The 26352-nt window shown below is 37.8% G+C and overlaps 1 protein-coding gene across 2 annotated transcripts in view; it reads right to left on the bottom strand.

Annotated features, from left to right (window-relative positions):
* Positions 1–26352, bottom strand: part of COL6A6 (collagen type VI alpha 6 chain) — a 151071-nt gene that overhangs the window by 50816 nt on the left and 73903 nt on the right. For both annotated transcript variants that reach the window (XM_063807159.1, XM_009446459.5), the window contains exons 14-23: positions 25145–25216; positions 25035–25061; positions 24659–24703; positions 24512–24565; positions 23421–23483; positions 19328–19393; positions 17948–18001; positions 10766–10801; positions 8784–8846; positions 7043–7105 (exon numbers count right to left, since the gene is read on the bottom strand). In XM_063807159.1, coding sequence (XP_063663229.1) covers positions 7043–7105; positions 8784–8846; positions 10766–10801; positions 17948–18001; positions 19328–19393; positions 23421–23483; positions 24512–24565; positions 24659–24703; positions 25035–25061; positions 25145–25216 — 543 coding nt within the window. The remainder of the gene's footprint in view (positions 1–7042; positions 7106–8783; positions 8847–10765; positions 10802–17947; positions 18002–19327; positions 19394–23420; positions 23484–24511; positions 24566–24658; positions 24704–25034; positions 25062–25144; positions 25217–26352) is intronic.

Raw genomic sequence — 26352 nt, 5'->3', positions numbered from 1 at the left:
TTTGTCTTACGTCTCCACACTCATGCAAATTTTTCCCTCAGCTGGTCCATTTTTTTCCCTCTAGGGAGAGGTACAATCTCCCTCCTCTGAAAAATCCTACCTTTAGCATCACTGTTTCAGGGAGAATACTCAAACTTCCTAGCTGTGTTGGGTCTCATGCTTGTCCCCCCGATTCCTCTACGCTGTAAGTAATTGTTAGTGTATTTCTCTTTCTCATTCCTTAGAGACTAGACTGTATACTTCTTTAATGGGCACGTCCTATTAATTCATATCTCTGGCGCATCATAGGATACCTAGAACCCATCAACCCATCCATTTATCTACCCAGGAAAGATTCTCAAGAGGGATGAACTACTGTGTTTAATTTGTTGGTTTTCCATATGAAATTTTCATGCACTGCACAGAGAAGTAGAGAGATTCTAATTGTCCTGAAAAGCAATGTATACATTGGAAGATCTGTCTAGAAGCCTACTCTCCATTCTTCATTCAGACATCAATTCTGAGACAGAGGATGATTTTGGGAGATTATTTCATGTGTAGTTACCTCAAACACACACAAGAACAATGAGAGATTATCCTGTTTTAAGAACTTTCAAAATAAAAAATGTCTTGGATGAGTAGATGGTTGGATACATACAGGACCTTGCCATTAGAGAATCAGAAAACCTGATTCTGTTTCCCATGCAGGATCTTGCAAAGCACCAAAGTGAGGTTTGTGACTTAGATGAATAAGGCTCAAGCCTCAGTGAATGGTTACCGAGATAAATCACCAATAACAAACACATAGAGCTTGTGACTGCAGGCAATGTTCTAAGCACCTACATACATTAAATGGTTTAATTTTCACAACAATCCAATGAGGTAGCTACTATTACCATCCTTATAATTACAGTAAAAAACTGAAGCACAAAGTGGTTACATAAATTCCCCAAGGTCACAGAGCTAGTAAGGTACAAAGTTAGGAATCAATCCTAGGCAGTCTGGCTCCAGACCGTATACCATTTACCACTATGCTATGCTTTGTGAAGACAAAAACAGAAATTCTACTCCGGACTCCAAACTGCATTGAACATCTCCAAACTTTCTTGATATTGTACAAGCCACTAGTGATTCATTCACTAAGAAAGCATAAGTATTTAAAAAATAATTACAGCTTCAATTGAAATTTGTATTTTTGTGTCTGATTTTCCATCCTTTTTTTTTCAGGCATTGATTAAATTAGAACAGGGCCTTAAGGTAAACCAAAGGGGGAATGAAGGAAGGTAGAGAAGAATATGCCATTCCTTTCAAAGCTCTTTCTTCCTTTTCATTGTGCCATGGACTGTATTCTTTTGTATCATAGTCATATACTTGGCTGGATTAGCACACATTTGATTTATACAGAATGCCAGTTAAATAAGCCTTCAGAACATGGTCAACAGAAATCACATCTTTTCCTAAACATATATCCTAAGAAAAACTTCAAATCCTGAAATTACAAAGCACTCATGTTATTCTATTCCAGTGGCTGGTCCTTGTGTGCTGTAAAACAATATGAAACCTATGGCAGGGAATTTATAGAACCAGTGAAGAATAATACTCTCTTGTGTATCTGATTGTGTTCATCTCTGTGGCTTTCTTTTGGACACAACAACTTTGTGACCCCATTCATCCATGTCCTAAACATAAAAAGTTGTACACATCTTTGAAATAGCATTTTCACTGTATTGACAAAGGTGTTTCAAGAAAACCAAGCACAGAAAGAAAAACCATGTTTTCCAGTCAGAAAAATGGTAGACATAGACTAGAGAGAAGTGGTACCTTCTGACTAACTCTGACGATGCCAAGAGGCTGAAAGATTTATGGCCATGACCAATCTTGCCAAAGCAAGATTAAAGGGCACTCATTCACAGACGTGCTCTGCACAGCCCGTGGATGCAATTTTGGATTCTAGACCAAGAGAAATACCAAGATTTTGGATTTCCACCCACTCACATCTCCATATTTTATATAAACAGATGAGATAATCACATGATATATGTTTTTCTTGGCATTTCCATCTTTTAAAATTTTCAACTTATGGTACCAGCAAGCTTTTATTGATTCAAGGATATGAATGTGAAATAGTTATTTTCATCAAGTTATTTCTACCATGACATTTTAAAGTTTTTATGCTTTTTGAAGAAGCACCTTCATCAAAATTAAAAACAAATATCTTCACAAGCAATAATTAACATGCTTTAAAACAGCATCATGACAGTATTAGGCAGATCATGCAGGCAGGAAATTAACAAAGATACTCAGAACCTGAACTTGAACACTTGATTTAATAGACATATAGAGAACTCTCCATCTCAAAACAACAGAATATTCATTCTTCTCATCGCCACATGGCATATACCATAAAATTGACCACACAATCAGAAATAAAACAATCCTCAGCAAATTAGAAAAAAAACAAAATCATATCAACCACACTCTTGGACCACACTGAAATAAAAACTAGTGCTAAGAAAATCACCCAAAACCATATAATTACATGGAAGTTAAACAACCTGCTCCTGAATGACTTTTGGGTAAATAATGAAATTAAGGCAGACATCAAGAAATTCTTTGAAACTAATAAGAACAAAGATACAACATACCAGAATCTCTGGGATGCAGATAAGGCAGTGTTAAGAGGGAAGTTTATAGCAATAAATGCAAGAGAAAACCAACCCCAAAGCTAGCAGAAGACAAGAAATAACCAAAATCAGAGCTGAACTGAAGGAAATTGAGATACAGAAAATCATACAGAAGATCAACAAATCAAGGAATTTGTTCTTTGCCAAAATAAGATCGACTAGTCAGCTAGACTAATACAAAAAAAGGAGAGAAGATCCAAATAAACACAATGAGAAATGAAAAAGGGGGCATTACCACTGACCCCACAGAAATACAAAAAGACCTCTCAGAGATTACTATGAACACCTCTATGCACACAAACTAGAAGATCCAGATGAAATAGATAAATTCCTGGACACAAACAACCTCCCAAGAATGAACCACAAAGAAACTGAATCCCTGAACAGACCAATAACAAGCTCCAACGTTGACTCAATAATAAAAAGCCTACCAACCAAAAAACAGCCAGGACCAGAAAGATTCAAAGCCAAATTCTACCAGATATATAAAGAAGAGCTGATATCATTCCTACTGAAACTATTCCTAAAAGTTGAGGTAGAGAGACTTCTCCCTAACTCATTCTACGAGGCCAGCATCATCCTGATACCAAAACCTGGCAGAGACACAACTAAAAAAGAAAACTTCAGGCTGATATTCTTGTTGAACATAAATGTAAAAATCATCAACAAAATACTAGCAAAGCGAATCCAGTAGCACATCAAAAAGCTAATTCACCACAATCAAGTAGGCCTTATCTCTGGGATGCAAGGTTGGTTCAACATATACAAATCAATAAATGTGATTCATCATGTAAATAGAACTAAAAACAAAAACTACATGATTATCTCAATAAATGGAGAAAAGGCTTTTGATACAATTCAATATACCTTCATGTTAAAAACCCTCAACAAACCAGGGATTGAGGGAATGTACATCAAAATAGTAACAGCTATCTATGACCCACAGCTAATATCATACTGAATAGGCAAAAGCTGGAAGCCTTCCCCTTGAAAACCAGAATAAAGGGATGCCCTCTATCACCAATCCCATTCAACATAGTACTGGAAGTCCTGGCCAGAGCAACCAGGCAAGAGAAGGAAATATAAGGCATCCAAATATGAAGAAAGGAAGCCAAACTATCCCTGTTTGCAAATGACAAGATTTTATATCTAAAAAACCCAGTAGTCTCTGCCCAAAAGCTCCTTGATCTGATAAACAACTTTAGCAAAGTTCTAGGATACAAAATTGAAATACAAAAATCAGTAGCATTCCTATACACCAACAACATACAAGCCGAGAGCCAAATCAGGAATGCAATCCTATTCACAATTGCCACAAAAATGTAAAAATAAAAATATCTAGGAATACAGCTAACCAGGAAGGTGAACGATCTCTAAAATGAGAATTACAAAACACTGCTCAAAGAAAGCAGAGATGACACAAATAGGAAAACATTCCATGCTCATGGACAGGAAGAATCAATGCTGTTAAAATGGCCATGCTGCCCAAAGCAGTTTACAGACTGAATGCTATTTCCATCAAACTACCAATGACATTCTTCACAGAAATAGAAAAAAACTATTTTAAAATTATACAGAACCAAAGAAGAATGTGAATAGCTAAGACAATCCTAAGCAAAAACAACAAAGCTGGAGGCATCACCTTATGTGACTTCAAACTATATTACAAGGCTATAGTAACCAAAACAGCATGGTACTGGCATAAAAACAGACTCTAGACCAATGGAACAGAATAGAGAGCCCAGAAAATAGAGCCACACACCTACAACTATCTGATCTTTGACAAAGCCAACAAAAACAAGCAATGAGGAAAAGACTCCCTATTCAATAAATGGTACTGGGAGAACTGGCTAGCCATATGCAGAAGATTGAAACTGGGCCCCTTCCTTATACCATATACAAAAATCAACTCAAGATGGATTAAAGACTTAAATGTAAAATCTAGAAGCATAAAAACCCTGGAGGATAACCTAGGAAACACCATTCTGGACATAGAACTTGGCAAGCATTTCATGAGAAAGATGACAAAGGCGATTGCAACACAAACAAACATTGACAGACCCAATTAAGCTAAAGAGCTTCTGCACAGCAAAAGAAATTATCAACAGAGTAAACAGACAACATACAGAATGGGAGAAAATATTTGCAAACTATATATCCAACAAATGTCTGATATCTAGAATCTTAAGGAACTTAAGCAAACTTACAAGCCAAAAACAACCACATTAAAAAGTGTGCAAAGGCTATGAACAATTTTCAAAAGAAGATATATACATGGCCAGCAGGCATAAGAAAATATGCTCAATCCCACTCCATACAACCCTCCCCTTTCTGATGCCCCCATGCTTGTAACCCACCTCTCACCCTCATGTACATAGACCTCACCAGAGGGGCCTCATTCTCATTTTTTAATCCAGCGGCATCCCCTACGCCCAGGCTGTCAACCCTGTGTTGTGCTACAGGTCAGAGGAGCCCTGCAGTCCTCCCATGAAACCCAGGGAGAGAAGCACAACAAACACTTATATTTTTTGTAGTGTTAAACACAGTTTTGTATTATTTAAAACTGCTCAAAATCACTGCTTAGAGAAATTAAAATCAAAACCACAGTGAGATACAGTCAGAATGGCTATTATTAAAAGTCAAAAAATAACAGATGCTAGTGAGGTTGTAGAGAAAAGAGAACACTTACACACTCCTGGTGGGACTGTACATTAGTTCAGCCATTGTGGAAAGCAGTGTGGTGATACCTCAAAGAACTTGAAACAGAATCACCATTCAACCCAGCAATCCCATTATTATTTACCCAAAAGAATATAAATCATCCTACCATAAAGACACACGCATGTGTACATTCATTGCAGCACTACTCACAATAGCAAAGACATGGAATCAACCTAAATGCCCAACAACATTAGAATGGACAAAGAAAATGTAGTAAATATATACCATAGAATAGTATACAGCCATAAAAAGAACAAGATCATGTCCTTTGCAGCAACATAGATGAAGCTGGAGGCCATTATCCTAAGCAAACTACCACAGGAACAGAAAAACAAATACCACATGTTCTCACTTATAAGTGGGAGCCAAACAACAAGAACACATGGACACAAAGAGGGGAACAACAGGCACTGGGGCCTACTTGAAAGTAAAGGATGGGAAAGGATCAGAAAAAAATACTTATTTAGTACTATGCTTCTTATCTGGGTGGCAAAATAATATGTATGCCAAACCCCCATGACATGCAGTTTGCCTGCATAACAAACCTGCACGTGTACACCTAGACCTAAAATAAAAATTATAATTAAAAAATAGTGTCATGAGATACAAGTTTATGCAAATAGCCTCTTAAATTTTCTTAAACTTTCTGGTGATAAACACAACCACTTACATATTGGACTGCCTGGTTCAACTAATGTACACACGTAATGGACTCCTTTTACCCTAGCGTTAGTGGAGAACACAATTTCCGACTGTGTCTCATTCACTCATTTACTGTTTGATTCATTATTCAAATATGTGTTGAGCTCTACTATGTGCCAGGTACTGATATTCTGGACTCTAGGGATAGAGTGTAATAAGACAAAGTCCTATCTTTTATGGAGCTTGCAATCTAGAAGGAGAGACAGGCAAACAGCTAAACAAATAATATGTACTATGACAGCAGGTAGGTGAGGGCCAGATCATGTAGGGCCGTTCTATTAAAAATGTGGTCTGGATCAGCAGCATCAGCATCATCTGGGAGCGCCCTAGAAGTGCAGAATCTCAGGCCTTGCCCTCGACCTGCTGACTCAGAATCTGCATTTTAACAAGTTCTCTAGTTAACAATCCCCTCTAGGGGGTTCTTCTGCACTGTGAATCTGGAGGAGTGCTAATGCAGAGCAGTCATTCCCAACCCTAGGTCTATATTAAGATCTCCTAGGGAGAAGTTAAATTACTGCTACCCTGGCCTCATTGCCAGAGATTCTGATTTAAGTGTCCTGGGGAAGGTTCTAGGTGGTGGAATGTTTTATAATTCCCCCAGGAGATTATCATATTTAGCCAGTTTGAGGACTACCAAAGTAGGCTGTATTCTGGGGGTGGGATGGGGATAGGAAACCCCAAGAGAATTGAGATCAGGGGAGTGATGGGACCTGATTTACACAGCTGAGCAGCTGAGGCAAAGAGGGCTAGATTTTCTACCTCTGTGTCTGATAGTGATAGCCTGCTCTGCAAGATGGGGACCATGATGCGATGTGGCCACCACATTGAGCTGAAGTGAAACCTAATACACGTTCCTGGTTCACAAGCAGTAAATAACTCTACCTGTATGGAAGAAACCACAAAGACATATCAAGCCAAGATCAAAGTCAGATGCAATCATTTTTCTCATTACATACCTGGGGACCTTTACTTCCCACACCTCCTTTTTCTCCTTTCACACCAGCCTCTCCTCTTGGGCCCTAAGTACATAGAATTAAAGCATTATTTTTTGCCTAAAGGAGAACATTGACTATTAAATTGAATATTACAAGTAGAAATACTAAGTCAGTAACAAGGACAGAAATGGGAAAGAGAGCTCCAATCATGCCTCTGCTTCCATCCTGGCCTGTGGAGCTCATTCTCATTTGTGCAGGAATATGAATGTCCAATCTGAAATTTAGGCAGTTGAGGATTTGCAGTCAAACTGACTGGGGCTTGGAAAAAAATACTGAATGGTTGAGCTTTTCCATATTGCTTTCTACATTTCCCTACATTTCTTTTGTTAGAAAGAAAAATATTCCTTACAAATATACATCTGAAACCAGAACATTTAAATAAGTTTTCTATTCAATAACCACACTGAAGACTGGTCATAAACAAGATATGGTATGTGGTAAGATGAAATCTGACTATTTCTACTTTGGGAATATTATACTGCCTATTAGCTGTGGCTTTCATATGTTATGCAGAGAAACTTTCATGCTGTGTTTGGTTTTTGCCTCTGCTTTTAAATTACACCATTAAAAAAAGTAAGTTTCTATAAAATGGAAGAAGGGATGCTGTAGTATTACTTGCTTAGCATGAAATAAAGCAGTCAATCTACTGAAATGCTTCCCCACAACCCCAGTGGCAACTATTTCTCGCTTGAAGGTAAAAAAAAAAAAAAAAAAATGTGAGCTTTCCTCAGCTGGAAAGCAACAACAAAGAAAAGTAATCAAGCTAGGAAGATAAAGGTCCAGGGGGAAGACTGTGCACTGCTCTGAATCTTGGCAAAATGTGGACAAACTTTCCCTTCTCATGTTTAAGGATATTTTGCCCAACTTCCATGCAACAAGCTGCCAACATATAATAGTTACTTTTTTTAACTATGTGGATTAAAAGTTTGAAAAATAGCAGAGCCGTTGATTGTCCTGCCTATGCCAAATAGAACACTTATTCCTCAAGTTTTCAAAACTAACTTTGGAGAGGAAAAAAAAAAGTTCTAACTTTTTTGTGGTCTGACCTTTCTTTCAACTCAGTATTTGCTAGGACTTCCTTTCCTTTATCATAATATGTTAGCTAAATTTTGCCCTCTCTGGCCCCTCATGTGACCCCTCATGCAACCCCTCATGTGATCAGTGTAAACAGCCAAGTATGGCTTGTTCCTTGCAAAGGAAAAAGTGCCGGAGGTAGCTCCCTGGAGAAGTCAGCTGGCAAGGGCAGGCTGAGTGCTGCACTGCAGATCACCCCGCTGATGTCTCCAGCTGTCTTTCGAGCAATTCTTTCCTAAGAGTAAAGCCAATTTTTCTACATCATGAGCACCAAGATATGTAACACTGAACTATTACTGTGCTAAATTGACCACAATTCCCAGATCTGAGGTTCAACATTTTCCTTGGCTCAAGCTCTCCCTGGAATATCTTACTTACCCTGAACCCAGTACACAAGGACCACTGCCTAGTTTGCTCATTCACTTTTCACTTCTTGACTGGGACAAAACTTAAAGCAGACCAAGTGCTGCATGAGTCCAAACTGTGTTGCTTCCTTACTTTATTACCATGAGAACTTTAAACATGGAATTCTGCAAGGGAGATTTGAGGGTTTCTATCAGGTCCTCAAATTTTTCCATTCCCAGATTCTTCTTTATGTTCTCACACGCTGATTGGTCTTGATATGTACCTGAGGGCCCTTAAGTCCCAGGAAGCCTTCAAGTCCATCTGGTCCTGGGATGCCTGCTGTTCCCTGTGGCGAGAAAGAATCAATCTGTTAACACTGTTTCCTGAACATTTTGTCTCCTTTACCTGCAAGCTTACAAATATTTTTTCAGTCACAATGTCAATGCAGGATCTTTGCAAAAAAAAAAAAAAAAGGTGAAAAATAAATGCAAATACAAAGAAAATAAAAATCTATAATCTCATCAGAGATAACCATAGCTAGTATGCTGGTGTATTTCCTTTCCATCTTTATATATATGCATGCATGCACACATGCAGCCCCCACCCCTTTCCTATAAAATTTGTATTATATCTAACTTAGGTTTGTGGCCTTAAAAACACTCAAAATTTAGTTCGCATTTTCTTCAAACATCTTCAAGCATCTTACACGATTATATTAATATTTATATTCAAATCAATTAAATATCTAGGGAACAAAAGTTGAGCATTCTCTTCATATTGTTCTTGAATTCTGTCACAGACAAGAATTATAAAAAGCATAACGAATTCAAGAAGTTTATAATTTAGGCAACTATTAGGAGAGCCTAAGTTTATATTTCAGTTGTTATACAGTTGGATGTGATTAAATGTCACTTACAGATACCTTTTCCTAGAAATCAGAAAAAAATTTTTTAACATCTTCTCTCTCCAATTTCATTTATATCATGCCATTTTACTGGGTAGGTTCTCCTTTTTGCTGAAGTCTAAACTTGAAATGTGCTGTAGTCTGAATGCATGCATTTCTTCAAAACACGTATGTTGAAACTTAATCCTCCATGCAATAGTATTAACAGGTGGGGCCTTTAGGAGGTGATTAGGTCATGAGGGCTCCATCCTCTTGAATGAGATTAGTGCCTTTATAAAGAGGTTCAAGGTAGTTGTCAGCCCCTTCTGCCATGTGTGGATGCAGCAAGAAGGCACCATTTCTAGAGTGAACAGCAAGCCCTCACTAGACACTGAATCTGCTCATGTCTTGATCTTGGACTTCCCAGCCTCTAGAACTATAAGAAATAAAATTCTGTTGTTTATAAATTACCAGTTTAAGGTATTTTGTTACAGAAGCAGAAACAGATAAATAAAAAGTATGTGGGAGGGAGGGATAATGTCTGGATGGTAAGGTCTCTTTGTCTAAAAGTGTCTATTTTACATTACACATAGTTTAGCTAGGTATAAAATTCTAAGTTAATGATTATTTTTCCACTGTACCTTCAGGTTATTACTCTGTTATTTTCTGGCATGTATTATTGCTGAACAGAAGTTGCTGCAATCTAATTTGTCATTCTTTTCATGAGTAAAGCTATCTTTTCTCTGTGGTAATTTTTAAGATGCTTTTTATCTTTAACATTCTGGAGTCTCACCATGTTGCCATTGAGAGTGGATTATTTATCCTCATTGTATTTTTAATCTGAGGATGTGTGTTTTATAAAATTATAAGTCACAACCACTCTTTCATAAATATTATAGGTTCATGAAACACATATAATGTATCACCAACATACACAATGAGAATGGGATATGGTTTTTGATTTAACCAACTTTTTGAACAAAATACTCAGAATATCCAATTTGTACAAGAGTTTTATTGTATTCTTTTGGCTTATATGGGGTTTTTTATAATTGTAAGATTCCAAAGTTAAATGAAAATGTAAAAGAAGGGTCATCTACTAAGTTATTCAAGTTTGTACTTAAAATCCAAGCAAAGTTAAATTTAACAATAATTGTGCTAAGTACATCTCTGGCCATTATTTTTTATGGTTTTTGACCAAAGTTCCCACATCATTTTAAAATATGAACTCTTAAAATCTTAACCTAAAATTTTTTCAGCTTTCTATTCCATAACCAATATCATCAAAAAGGGAAGTTTAGAGACTTTACAGAGACTTTATTCCAGCTCCTTGATTGGATGCAGTATTTGTTATTTGGAGTTAAGGGGAAAAATCATTGTACCTGTGGGCCTGTATGTCCCCTTCTGCCATGAGCTGCCTAAAATAGAAGAAAAGGTGGATATCATTAATTCAGAAAAAAATGCTTTTTATATATGATTTAAATTCATAATGGACACTTTAAGGCACCAACATACATAACAATTCCCAAATAGTGCTTACAACATTCAATTTTCCACTGTACCATGAAAGCAAAATACTGCTAAATCTAAATTTCTATCCTAGGGCAATTGAATATTTGTCTCCTTGAAATAACTGACAATAGAAATAATAGACAATTGAAATCTACAGATACTTATGAGAACAGACTGTGGTCAATAATTTGTTCTCTGTTAAACTTTTACTAGAGCTGTTCACAAGCTGCAAATTGACTTATTTGAATTTTATTTCTTTTATTTTTCCTTAAGCACTACCAAGGAATCCAGGAATCAGGGGTAAACTAGCCAAAAGGCAGGAGGCCAGAGGAAAAACTGGGATAACTGACTCCATGTACTTTATAATAGATTAAGTTCAGACATAAAGATGGCCAAACTAATTTTATTTTTAAAAAGCCAAATAATATGCTTACCTGAGAAAAATGAATTATCTCAAACATTCAAAAGCTACTGAATCCAGTATATTAATATTCAATCAAAATGATACTACATAATCAAGTGAGTTTTCCTGCCACTGTCATATGTAAGTGTAGGGTCTAGATATATTCTAGATCAATATTTCATACACCTGGAAATCAAGAGACCATGACATTTTGTTGTCTAACTTAGGATCATTCAGTAATGTTATAGTAAAAGTAAAACCCAGCATTTGCAAAATTCAATAAAATCGGAATTGTCATGATTGAAATTTGAGATGTTCTCTGAGAGGCCAGTATTTCAAACTTTAAATTCTGCTAATCATATTTCAGTCAAAATCTATTTGATAGAGTTTGGCTGTGTCCCCACCCAAATCTCATCTTGAATTGTAGCTCCCATAATTCCCACATGTTGTGGGAGGGACCCAGTGGGAGATAAGTGAATCATGGGGGTGGTTTCCCTCATACTGTTCTCATGGAAGTGAGTAAGTCTCATGAGATCTGATAATTTTATAAGGGGTTTCCCCTTTCACTTGGCTCTCATTCTGTCTTGCCTGCCACCATGTAAGACATGCCTTTCACCTTTTACCATGATTGTGGGGCCTCCCCAGCCACATGGAACTGTGAGTCCATTAAACCTCTTTTTCTTTATAAATTACCCAGTCTCAGGTATGTCTTTCTCAGAAGCGTGAAAATGGACCAATACGCTATTGTTATAAAAGAAACAGACTGTATTTCGGGGAAATGATTAGAGGTCTTTATTTTATTTTTACAAAACTGATGAACCATCATGAGATGAAACCCTAAATCTTCTATCAGAGGGAAGAAAATAAGCTGTTTCCATTCCTTCAGCACATGGGTTTGTCTGTTCTGATTCAATTCACTTCTCTTTTATTCAGAAAAATATCAGTAGATATTTCCATTTGACAAATAGCAATAGATATTTTCATTTGAAAAATATACTACCCACAAAACACACTAGATGGGAAACATGGGAGCATAAAGATCACACACACACACACACACACACACAGTCCTGACCTCAGGGGACCCTCATTCTTTGGGTTTGGGAGGAGGAGATAAATATTACAAATATTTACAAGGCAAAGTATTGCAAATGCCATAAAAAGGGGAAAGATAGAAATACAAGTTTTAAAGAAAGCAATCATATCCAGTTGGTCAAATCAGGAAAAGCTTCCTGGAAGAAGAGATTTTTGAGATGGGTGTTTCAGAGGATGGGTAGCAGTCCTACAGGCAGAGGATGTATCAAGTCTTTCCAGCAGAGGTACAGCCTAAGCTATGAAGTAGAAACAGAAAAACAGGAAGCATATTTGGTAGCAGCAGTAAGGCCATCTGTGTCAAAAGTGTGAGAAGAAAGGGAAGTAGCAGGGTTACTAGGCTGAAAGGTCCCCACAACATTTAGCAGAAGCCACTAGGGTTTTTGGAGCTGGAAAAGTACATGGTCAGACCCCAGCTTTAAGTGGATACATCTGGTTGTGGTAACAGGAACTGAATGGAACTTTATATTCAAGCAAAATAAAGAGCTTCCAGTATGTTTAACGGAAGTGCAACAGACCTCCATTTTCAAAAATCTACCTCCAGCTTGCTGTCGCAATGTTTCAAACATCATCAACAAACATTTTTTCCCCTTGTGTCTTTAAGGTTTGATTTTGAAAGGGCTTGCTGAAAATAAATTATTGTAACACATATTTATTGAGTTCCTGTTCCCTTCCAGGAACTGGGCTGGGTGGTGGGGAACAAAATCTGACTCCTGACCCTAGTTAGTTTATAAGCCTAATGGATGAGAAAGACTTTAATCCACCATTCACACAAATAATGAAAACATCTCTAGAAACGATCGCATAGCATCTTTGTTAATGGTTACTTGGGATTTTTTTTTTTTTTTTTTTTTTTTGAGACGGAGTCTCGCTCTGTCGCCCAGACTGGAGTGCAGTGGCGCGATTTCGGCTCACTGCAAGCTCTGCCTCCCGGGTTCATGCCATTCTCCTGCCTCAGCCTCCCGAGTAGCTGGGACTACAGGCGCCCGCTACCACGCCCGGCTAATTTTTTTGTATTTTTAGTAGAGACGGGGTTTCACTGTGTTAGCCAGGATGGTCTCGATCTCCTGACCTCATGATCCGCCCGCCTGAGCCTCCCAAAGTGCTGGGATTACAGGCGTAAGCCACCACGCCCGGCCCAGTTACTTGGGATTTAAGCTCCAAATGAAAGTCATGGGAGAGATATATTGGGTTGCTGTGAGAGACAGAAAACAAGGAAATATGGAAGATGATTTTGCAATTTTGCCTAAAATTTTCAAGTGTTTTATATGAGAAAGATGAAATTTCAAAATATCTTAATGGTTTACCCAATGACTTGCAAATGTCTGATAACACATCTAGATAACCTGACTTATCTTTAAACAGACTGTGAATGGGCACATCAGGAAAGAAAATCTCCCCAAAGCGACCTGAGAAGAAGATGGCCAAGAACAGGGTACTCAGTCCTTCATTCCCCCAAAGCCTGGCTTTCTGGTTGTTTACAGGGCCCCATTTCCTAGATATAGAACCATCAGGATGGAGAATTATCAGGAAAAAAGCAGGACATTCTGAATGGTAAAACATCACATTAATACTGAGTCTCAATGGCAAGCATTTACAATGATGAACAATTGTCCGATACCACTTCAGAATGCCTGTAAACGAGTGCCAAGAGGGATGAAAAGGGCAAGTCATAACTAACAGCCCTCTAGACTAACTAGGAATGAAGGATATGCATTAATTTGAGGCTACAGTTGCTTCTCATTATCCTTGGCACAAGAATCTGTTCTAATTCTCAGGTTTGGCTCAGAAAGAGACGCTCCCCCTTTCTTCCTCATCTCCCCCACAGAACTACCACATTCTAACCCAGATTCTTCCTTCTTGTCTGTCCTTCCTGCCTTTTCCCCCAATTCATTATAGTCTGCTAGCACAGCACTGGTAACAGCTTATTAGCTCTACAGGTCCATCCCCTCTACAAAGTGATTCTCAGCAGGAAAGGGGGGATTTAGCACCCTCCCTTTCCCCAGAAAACACTTAGCAATATCTGGAGACATTTTTCATTGTTACAGGTCAGGGGTGTTACTGGCAGCTAATGGGCGGAGGCCTAGCCCCCCACAGCAGAGAATTGTTTAACCCAAATGCCAATAATGCTGAAGGCTGAGAAACCACACTCTACAACATGATTCTAAGTTCCTTGACAGGAAAGATGGTCTTAGTTAAGCTTGTAGTTGAGTTTATTTCTAGTATTTAGTAGTGTTGCTGGTGGACTGTAGGTGTTCAAATGAGTAAAGGTCAGATTTGCTGTTTATTTCCCCGCATGCCACTCCTACCACTGGCCATCCTCCAATCACTTACCCGCTTAGTGGAACCTAAGTGCGCTGACAAGTCCTCCATGCTCATTGTAACATTCATTTTAGAGTTCTGCAGTGAACACTAGATTTTTCTACTTTCTCAAAGAATGACTTTACTGTTATGAGGATGATGCATGCTGATTTAAAAAATATTTGAATACAGAGAATACAGAAAAAAAATTTTAAATCACCCAACTCCTCCATCTAGAAATATTATGTTAATCGTGATTCCTGACATCTTCTATATTCATTCTTATAGATAAAATTCTAAATAGTGTTTTATTAAAAAGCAACCATATTAAACTATTTTAAAATTAAAATATTACATCTAATTTTACTTGAATAGAAGAAAAAACAAAGAATAGAAATGTCAGGTGTTAACATGTCTTACATATCTACTGTTTTCCCTTCCATTTCTCCTCAAGCACTGCCAACTTGCTTTCTTCACTTTCTATTGTCTGTGTTTCAAACTTTAAGAGCAATAATGTTATCTTCACTTCTTTGAGACTCTGGAGAACTATTTGCCAGAATTCATATTTTTCCTTGAATGATTCCTCTTCTAATGAGGCTTTATCTGCCCTTTGCCCATGGTTTTCTTTCTCTTGCAGCTTTATGTCCTGATTAATCATCTAATTAATAAAGATTATTAATGTTCCTGACCACTCACCATCTTTGAATAGGACCACTTGTTTATTGAAGAAATTATGGGGATGTGTGCCTGGAACAGGGCTGGTGGCTTTGACACAGATATTTTGCCTCAAACACTTTCTCATCAAACGAATGATTTCTTTTTCCTTAGAGCTACATCTTCCTTCTACTATTGATGTTTAGAGATTCATGGCACTCATATAAAGCCCCTTAAGTCATAGTTTCCCTGTGTTGTGATAGACACTGTTACCTCTCTCCTCATTGTTTGCAGCCTCCATGGCCTTGGTTGCTAGTTGTACATAACACAAGTGGAATATTTTCCAGTTTCTCATTTTGCCTCCTCTGTTGAACTGTGGCCCTATGTGTATATTCCCTGCTTCACTCAAAATCTACCATGTCCCTGGATTTTGCTCACCAGTTTTTTCAGGACTATGGCAGTTAGTTTTGAAGAAATCTGATCCCTGCATGAAGTCACACTTGATGTATCAGCTTTCTAAATCCTTACTCATTAGCGTTGAGATTTGAAAACAGTTGGCCGGTATTTGTCATTACTTGCAGCTTGAAGCTGTGGTTATTCTTTGTTTCACCATTTTTAATTTCTTTCGTTGCTTTTGGTGAGATGCACGTAAGAGGAATAGTGTGAAAACAGCTTTACTCTGCCATTTCAACTGAAGTCCCACTTTTACTCCTGAATGACATGGCTGAATCTATAACCCAAGATGGGGGTCATATTTCATGGGAATGGTGTGGTTTAAATAATGCATGGCAATATTGCATTAGCCCCTGGAGGCTATAAAACAGTGAAAGTACATCCTTACATGCCAGGATTTCCTGGATGATATTCTTTAAGTTGAAAATATTTTCCAGGGGTATATAAGCTGACTACACCCTTTTAGAAAGTGAAATGAATAGCAAATGCATTTCTTTATAAGCATTGAAACTGCACTAGTAAAGCACTTTTCCAGCAATCAAATTCTGCATATTTTAAACAATCTCTTTTCTTTTCATTTTCTCTGCCTTGCAAAGAACACAGGTATGCTCCAAGATAAAAAAAAATTTTTCAATGGAGTATAATAGCTGGCTCTATAAACTTCTGCTCAGAAAAGACAATGTGTAATAAATGCAATATACTAAAGTAGTTTCTACTTGTGCTTAATTTTAAAACATTTTCTATTTGGGAGGGGGTGGGGGAAATTGAAGGCTGGATAACTACATAAAGAATGGAAAGAAAACCTAGCAAAATGAAATGAGACAGCCTAATTTAGACCCTGATGTAGGCATCTAAGTATATTTTATTAAAGTTATCTCTTCTTATTGAATATTTTATCATCTCTGTGCTTTTCTGCACACAAATTTTTTAAAGTACTTAATGAAAAAGTAACAAATAAAATAAAAAACAAACCAAAACTGCACCCCCAACAAGCAAGTGATACAATTTCACTCTCAGATATGCCTATACCAGGACTGACTTCTTTTCTTTCCCCCTTTTATTTTTTCCTGTTTTAAATTTTTATTTTTATTTTAAGTTCCAGGATACAAGTGCAGAACATGTAGATTTGTTACATAAGTGTATGTGTGCCATGTCTGCTGCACCTATCAACTGTTCATCTAGGTTTTATGCCCCACATGCATTAGCTATTTGTCCTAATGTTCTCCCTCCCCTTGCCCCACCAACCCCCAACTGGCCCTGGTGTGTGTTGTTCCCCTGTGTCCATGTGTTCTCAATGTTCAACTCCCATTTGTGAGTGAAAACATGAGGTGTTTGGTTTTCCATTCCTGTGTTAGTTTTCTGAGGATGATGGCTCCAGCTTCATCCATATCCCTGCAAAGGACATGATCTCATGCCTTTTTATGGCTGCACAGTATTCCATGGTGTATATGTACAACATTTTCTTTATCCAGTCTATCACTGATGCGCATTTGGGTTGGTGCCATGTCTTTGCTATTGTAAATAGTGCTGCAATAAACATACGTGTGCATGTGTTTTTCTAGTAGAATGATTTATATTCCTTTTGGTATATGCCCAGTAATGGGATTGCTGGGTAAAATGGTATTTCTGGTTCTAGATCCTTGAGGAATTGCCATACTATCTTCCACAATGGTTGAACTAATTTACATTCCCAACCAACAGTGTAAAAGTATTCCTATTTCTCCACATCCTCAGGAGCATCTATTGTTTCTTGACTTTTTAATAATCACCATTCTTACTTTTCTTAATAGTCATACAATTTGGCAAAGAAAGAATAGAATTTGGATTTAAAACGCTATCACAGGTGATCTCAACCTAGCTAGTAGGCCACACTTTGACCACTTTTCCCCTAGCTAGAGGTTTTTTTGGTTTTCTTTGCCCAGCTCTCTCTCCTGACTGGCGATCTGCTCTGCAGTCAGCACTTTCCTACCTCAGCTTCCAGGGCTTTCCCAAGTCCTTTGCCAGCCCTGGTCTGCGAGATGTCCTAAGTTAGTTTCCCCAAGGTAGTGAGCTCCAGCAGAACCATCCCACCCACTCCCCCAAGTCAGCCATTTTCACCACGACATGAGCCACCGGAACAGTGGGTCTCCTTGTCTAGAAGGGCTCTTACTGTCTTTCTTCTGGAGCCTGGTGTCCCGGGGGGGCCTGGCCAGCCTCTTCTACCCTGTCAAAGGAACAGACAGATGTGTGACGGTAATTATGCAGCATTGACAGAGTTTCTCTTTAACATCAACTTTTACTCCAGGGAGGATAGATAGGTTCACACACCAATGAGAGAGTTACCTTTCCTTTGGAAAATGGCATGAACTCTACTGATCATAAGTCACATTTCTATATGAGTCATGAGGAATTGCAGGAAAAAATGCTAATGACATGGCTTCATCTGTTCATCATTCATCACTACTGTCTAAGTTGTATTTGGGGTACATGTCTCAGATAATTCAAACTATCCCTACCACGTTGCCACAGTGTGGATAACTAAAGCATACTATGTGTCAGGTACGGCTACTACTGGTTTGGATTTCTACTTTTGAATTGCTTGATCCATTTGGCTAATAAAACAGATTATTAGCTTACTGTAAATAAAGTCTCATAATAAAAAGACTTGGATGATCACTAGATGATCACTTGAGATGATCATTAGATACAAAAGTAGGCAATAATTTATGAGTCTTCTATGGGACTTACATTTACCACTTACTAATAATGGCAGATAATATTTACTGAAGGTTATAATGTCATTAAATTAAATATCATTAATTCCCATCATGACCTTCTAAAATAGGCTCTTCACCCTATTTTGCAGATGAGAAAATTGGGGTTTACAGAAAGTATCCCAGGATCCAGAGCTGGTAAGCAACGGAGCATGAGATTGGACCCAGTACTGTCTCCAAGGCACAGTTCTTTCCACTATATCATACTTCTTTCCTAGGTACAGTCATCAAGGGAACATTATCCAAGAAAATCCAGTAACGCATTTTTTAGATAACTATTTTTAAATACTGAAAACAGGTTTTGATGACCACATTGTGACTTATGAGATTAAGCCCAAGAACTATTCTTGATTCTGTGGACCACGTCTATCTACCAGATCTTGTTCTTTTTATAATGTACTACTAATATGTCTTTTTAGGGTATGTTACCTCCAGATACTGGAAAGGCCAACAACTCTTTTGCTAGCACAGTTCTTTCTATCAGCTAGCCCTATATTTTAAGTTAGAGTTCCAATGTTTATATTCATGAAGACCTCGAGGATGTGTCTTGGTGAATCAAGTCACCCCAAATTTAGAGGAGGAAGACAAGAATGTTTCTCAAATCCCAGAGTAGTACATAGGCAGGAGAAAAGATCATTTTGCTCCTAATAATGGTTTTTCTGTACCAAGTATATCCACTTTGATTCCATTTTTTTTGTTAAGCATTTCATATTCTACCAATAAGAACTTAAGCCCCCCAGTTGTTGCACCGCGATTTTACAAGCCCACATAATTACTTGTCTTCCACGTTCTCCTTTCAAGCCTGTGGGTCCTTCTATGCTATTATCAACTCCAGGAGCTCCCTAAAAATAGAAAATAAAGAGAAAAATTAATATATTTGGACATTTCTCCTTAAAAATATAACTTATGTATAACACTTAGCTAACTCTTGAGAAGTTGACAAGTCCAACCCATTTGAAAGCAGAAATAGGTTAAAATTACAGATGGCTTACAAGTATTTTCTTTTCCTCCTGTGTTTGACATTATCAGAGAGAGAATGGAGACCTAAAGCATGTGTGTGGGGAGAAAGAGCTCTCCATAGAAGGCACAGCCAAGGCAAGCCAGGGTGATGTGACTCATGTGCATGGCAACTCTTACCCTGGGTCTGGAGGAAATCCCTCGTGTTACTGCCACCCCTTCTCTTAACTTTTCCTCTTTTTTCTTGGAGGCTAGGCAAAGTTACACTTGAGAGTTGGTAGATTTTATTCTACCATACCCTTGGGAAAAGACAAACATTTGTAATGGGTTCCACTCTGATAATGTAATAAGCACACTAAGTGACACTGAAGATTCTACCTGCCACCAGCTCCCTCTTTCTCTTCCTGAATACCTGGGCACTCCCATATCCTACCCCCATATGTTCAGCCCTACTTTTCCAGTTTCCAAAAAATCCTGAAATTTTGAATTTTCCCGACTATTCATGCAACTGTTTCCCGGGAACTCACTGACAACAAGCATACGTTGTGGAATATTCTCTTTAGCAGGCCAAACCAAAGTCTTTCTTGCTTGAGTCATATGAACCACAAACAGAGCTGTGTCTCCATGATGTTGAGACAATCAATTGAGCTAGTCAATTCAGTCAATGCTCCAATAAATTGAGAGAGGACAACAATTATCCAGTCCTGCTGAGTGCCAGCTATGGGGCTGCTGGGCTGATAGCAGCTCAGATTTCCTTCATCAATCAATAAGTAATTTGCGGTCACCAGCAGGGACATATCATTGTTCCAGATACTTAGTAAGCTTTTAAAACAAATGGTTTTGTACTTACAGAGCTTATAAGTTAATGGGGTGAAAAAGATGGGTTTGGAATTTACTTTATAACACTGATATTACTAAAATGTAGGTGAAAAATTGCTTCTTTCCTCCACCTACCAAAGCCAAATATCATTTTCTGTATCTTCTTTTTCTTCCTTAAGTTTACATATTTGTCTCTTAAGTTCTCCAAGCAGGGTATACCTCAATTACAATATCAGAAAATTGTATTTTGGTGGAAAAAGCAAGGAAGGAAAAGGAAGGTCACGTAAAGTCCAGAATTTTATTTCACTGGACATAAAAGCGCCTTATTGTAGTTCAATTCTAAACTACTTGAAGAGATAACATAAAAAGAATCATATACCAGCACATTTTACAGAATAGAACAACCCAAATTGCATATAGACAGTTGGTCAATGTGAATCTGAACCAATTTAGTCTTTCTATATGTATACAACTGGGTAAAAAATCATTATCTTCCACAAATTTACAATTAAACATGGGCTTATAATAATATATTGTCAAAATGAACCTTACTATAGCCTCTATAGATCAAATTATTTAACTGTTTTCCCCCAATATTTCTTTTTTTTAAATTTTATTATTATTATACTTTAAGTTTTAGGGTACATGTGCACAACGTGCAGGTTTGTTACATATGTATACATGTGCCATGTTGGTGTGCTGCACCCATTAAACAAACACTTCCAGTCAGTATGGGAAATTCCAAACAGCTCGTCAAGATGGGAAATTCCAAACAGCCAAATGCACTTCCACGTGATCATAAATCCTATCTGAATAAACTTAGGGTTTCAAAAATTTGCATCATTTACATGCTTTCCTAAGAATAAACTGATCATGTGTGTTCTATTTATTTATCCCCAATTTTTCCTGAAATAGTAATGCACTGAAGCCACATGTAAAAAAACATAGAGTTGTTTTACAGTTGGAAGTCATAGAGCATTTCTTTTAAAATAGAAAGCTCTTTACATTATTCAGACTCTTTAAAATATGTTACACAATCACACGATCTTTAGCAGACAATTTAGGAGAAATTCTGATCAAAATCAGTGGAGGTTATATAGCAATGCCCCAAATGAATTTTTGGTCATCATATATGGATGACTGAAACGTCTTTGTATTTGAACTAATATTTCTAAGTTGTGCTTATTATGTGGATAGTTCTTTGGTTCTAAATTAGATTCTTTGAAGTTGAAAATTCTCAGGACACCATTATCAGAAGATGTCACTTAGTCAACAATGTTTTCTTCATGTGCAAATTCCTCTGTTTTTAAATACAGTTGCCTAACATTTACATGTTCATATATATTGCATCAAATTCCTTCTCTGATCAACCCATTGTATAAAAGAGGTTATATTAAAGAAAACAAAAATCCTCATGAGATTCCCAGGTGTCCCACATCCTTATCAGCACTTGGTATTGTTTTTTATAAATTGTAACCATTCTGATGAGTGTGTAATACCGTTCTCATACATTGCTAGTGGGAGTATAAATAAATACAAACTTTTGAAAACCATTTGACTGTAAAGACAATCTGAGTATGGCCATACACATTATAATCCAGAAATTCTACTCTTAAAATATAGACCCAATATAAATATGTACAAAAGTGCATCAAAAGACATATATAAGAATATTCATAGCAGCACTATTTATAAAAGCAAAAACTGGGAGCAACCCACATATCATTAGTATAACGAATAAATCATGGTATATTCACACAATGAAATACTATGCAATGCAGCCACGAGATTGAATGAACTATTGTTATACACAACATTGATTCATCTTACAAGTATAAAGCAAAAGAGCCAGAAAAAAAGAGCAGACACTTATATGATTCCATTTATATCAAGTTCTAGAACACATAAAACTAATTTATAGTGACAGGATAGTGATTACCTTGGGGAAGGTGAGTAGTGGCTGCAGTGGGCATGAGGGGGCTTCTGAGATGCTGGTAATGTTCTATTTCTTTACCTGGTGGTGACTACACAGGTGTATTCACATTCATTAAGCTGTGTATTTATAACTCAGGGACTTTTCTGATGTATGTTACAGTTCAATAAACATTTTAAAACAAAGCTAAATCTTAATTCATTAAGGTTTTGGAGACTTACTTAAGTGTGGGTATGGTGATGAAAATCCTATAGTACTGATGTTCTATCGGACTTGGCATATTCCCTATATATTAGTGAGTATCTTTTTTTTTTTCTTTAACATGGGTCCTGCCTACTCAACTGGGTTGTGCTCCTGCAAGGGCAGTGCCTTTATGTCATAAGTTTTGCCTAATATATTTCTACTTGGCCTGGGTTACAGGAAATGAGACTGATATTCTTGAGAAAAATTCTTGGAGAACTGATAGTGGTTTGGCTGTGTCTCCTCCCATATCTCATCTTGAATTGTAATAATCCCCACATGTCAACAGTGGGGCCAGGTGGAAATAATTGAATCATGGGGGTGGTTTCCCCCATACTGTTCTTGTGGTAGTGAGTAAGTCTCACAGGATCTGATGGTTTTATAAATGGAAGTTCCCCTGCACAAGCTCTCTTGCCTGCTGCCATATAAGACATCCTTTTGCTCTTTCTTCATGATTGTGAGGGCACCTCAGCCGTGTGGAACTATGAGTCAGTTAAACCTCTTTCCTTTATAAATTACCCAGACTCAGGTATGTCTTTATTAGCAATGTGAGAACAGACTAACACAAGAACAGAAAAAAAAGACATGGCTTTGTTTCTGTCATTGTGTCTGTATTTTGAGGTGCTTGGAAGATAATGAAGTGGACCAGAATTTCTTCATTGTTTTGAAGCACAAGAACAATTCTGAGTATGCATTTACAAAATTGCATTTGCAAAAGACATGTAAAGGCTTTTTACTGCTCATACTCATTCAGTATATGAAGAGGATCTAGCACAGGTACCTGAATTTAAAATGTTACAATCATGCCTGGGGTGTTTTAAACTCAGGGTTACTATTGTAGTACCTTGAAATCGAGACTCCCTATCAGAAGTACGGATGGGAATCAAGCCCTAACTCCAGTTTGCAGCCCATGCACTTACGGGATCCCCTCGCAGGCCCTTTGCTCCACGGTCACCAGGAGTCCCTCTCTTCCCTGGGCTTCCCTAAAGTTAATACAAATCAGAAGAAAAACAAGACAAGAAGTTTTAATAAAATTAATAAAAACAGAGCTTTTCTTCTCCCTGGTGTGAATAATTAAATATTTTTCTACCAAGGCTATTTTTAAGTTGGAAAGATGAACAACCGAAAAAATTAGTTTCAAGCACCATATAAATAATTTAATAGTGAACTCAATTATTTGCCACAGTGGTGAACTCTGTGTTCCAGACACACTTGTCATCTTGTTTTTTACAAATATTCTATGAACCAGGTATTCCTTATTATCTTTCTTTTATAAGGCAACTGAGATTCAGAAAGAATATGCACTTTGCCCAAGATGGTTGTTTCTGACTCAATTGTTCACACTCTAAAGACAAAGTAGAGGATGAAAATATGGCTGCTGTTGGTATTTATTCTAGGTGGGCATGAGGGACATTCACTCTTCAATGTGCTGCCTGGCACCACGGACCCTTGTCAACACCCCACTTCTATTCTTACTATGGTAGTTGCTTGTCATTGATGGCCCCAGTTCTTCACCTCTCCCTATTCCTGTGTCCTTTGCCATGTAACTCTACAATGACTTCCAACTGTGGTGGGCAAGATTCCCTTCCTCTGAGTTTGGCAATACGCATTGATTTGGCCAACAGAAAGAGATGCAAGTGTTGAGAGAGTTCTGACCCTAGGTCTGAAGAAGACCTGAGAGTTCTAGTATGTTTCCACTTGCTTTCTTGTGCTTCTGCCATGGGCATAAAAAGGTCATGGCTAGCATGGTTAGGCTAGCTCCTGGTCCCAGGAGGGTAAGTGACAGATGGAGTAAAGCCCCCGGCCACCTTACAGACATGAGCCATGTCCAGCCTCAATCAGCTGAACCCCTCAGAAATGTAAGAAATAAATGTTCATCGTTGTATGTGATTGAGGTTTTATGACTGTCACAAAACAGTTTTGTAGCAATAGCTGACTGAGTATTCTACTCTGTTAATCACACCCTTAATCCCCAGTACAATTTTTATGTTCTTCCTTTTTAAATCCCTACCTGAGATCCCTCATCACCCTTTTCTCCTTTTCTTCCAGGAAGACCATTATCACCCTAAAAAACAAGAAGGGAAAGCTGTTAATAGAATTCTCATTTTCATAATGGTAAATAGCTCAGAAGGGTCTCTATGGTACAAGAAGGCTCTACCTGTTCTCCGTTTAATCCGTCAATTCCATTTTCCCCAACTTCTCCCTGAAAAGATAGATATGATTAGAACAGAGTACATCACATGCATGTGTAAAGAAGTCAGATGCCAAACAAAAACTCTATTTTTGTGTTTCACATACAGCCTCCTTGTGAGGCTGGGCCTGGGTAATATTAAAGGTTACTCAGTAATAGAAACTATCAACAAATAATATGTATTGCCTATAATGAAAGAGAAGAAGAAACAAAATGAAATGGCTGGCAATAAAAAAGGAAAGTCAATGACAACTTTATTTGTATAATTTACTGATAAATAATCAAAATAAAAATATTTCTAGATAACATATGGGTAGGTAAATGGATGTGCCTGGTACCATACCTCCTGTCCATTTAGTCCTCTGTTTCCCTGAAAATAAAAGGACAGTTATAGTTAGTGTAGGAAAATGTAATTAATATTGAGAAAACTCCACACTCTTATGCAATCCTTACCTTAGGACCTTTGGTGCCATAGCATCCCTTAGTACCTTGCTCTCCCACTGGTCCAGGGGCTCCTCTTTCTCCCTGAGAAAGGGCACATATCCAAATGAGCTTTTTCTATTGTAATCTGGGATCTGTCTTGAAAACTTGACAAGTTTTTTGTTACCAAAAAAAGTGTGAATGCTCATGGTTCACAATCCAGAGTTCTTGCTTATAAAAACTAAGAGTAGAAATAAATCAGAGATACCCTGATGATAGACAGCCCTTTGCTTTGGATCCCACTTGCATACTGCCTGTGCGAGACTTCTCTCTCACCAAGTGGTCACCAAGTTACGTCCTTCCAACCTTCTTAACATATCTAGTCATACTGTCCTAAGCACAAATTAGGACCTGTCTTGCACCTATGACTGCAAGACTTACCTATAATCTTCACCTTATCATCATCTGTAATGTTGCTTGAGCATGCTTTCTAAACACTCCCATAATTTTGACCCCTGTGCTTCCCACCATTCAGTGACTGCCCACCAAGTAGAAGACACAATCCAAATCTTCAGCAGGGGATTCAAGACTCCCAATAACCTGACTCTTACTTGCCACATATATCTTCCTCCTGCAGTGACCTGGGTTCCATCCATGTTGACCATGTGCCATCTTATGAACATGATCTTCTCTGACTCAGATACATGCCCGTGAACATACTGTTCCCCCAAACTTTGCCTGTAGACATTCCTATTCATCCTTCAAATGTCTGCCCAAGTACTACTGCTTGTTCACAGTGTTCCCCTCTCAAGCCCCAACTTTAGCTAAGGCTGTTAGGTAACTCAGTTGTTCTGCCACACTCCTTTGCATGTCTCTATACTTCTAGTGTAGCCCTTGTGTAAAACAACAAGAATCACTGTTGTCTCATTTGCATTTCTACTAGTTTGAAAGTTTCCTGGAGGTAGAAACCATATTTTTCCTTTTATTTTTCTTATTGCTGAAGCCTACAAATATATGTTAAGTATCTGATAATCTGCCAGGCACACATATACATAACATATATTTGTTGAATGAACCAATGAATGAGTATGTTAAAGTGTGAGGTCTTTGATAAATAATGTAGGAAATGGTAAGATGTTTAATATATAATTGGTAAACAAATGTTTGGATGGATTGATGGGAGGATGGAAGGATGAGTGAATGCAAGAAAGAGTGGGGTCCTTGATACACAATGTGGTGAG

Source organism: Pan troglodytes, chromosome 2, assembly GCF_028858775.2.
Source record: "Pan troglodytes isolate AG18354 chromosome 2, NHGRI_mPanTro3-v2.0_pri, whole genome shotgun sequence".
In the NCBI taxonomy this organism is placed as follows: Eukaryota; Metazoa; Chordata; class Mammalia; order Primates; family Hominidae; genus Pan; species Pan troglodytes.
This window is presented reverse-complemented; position numbering and strand designations above follow the sequence as displayed.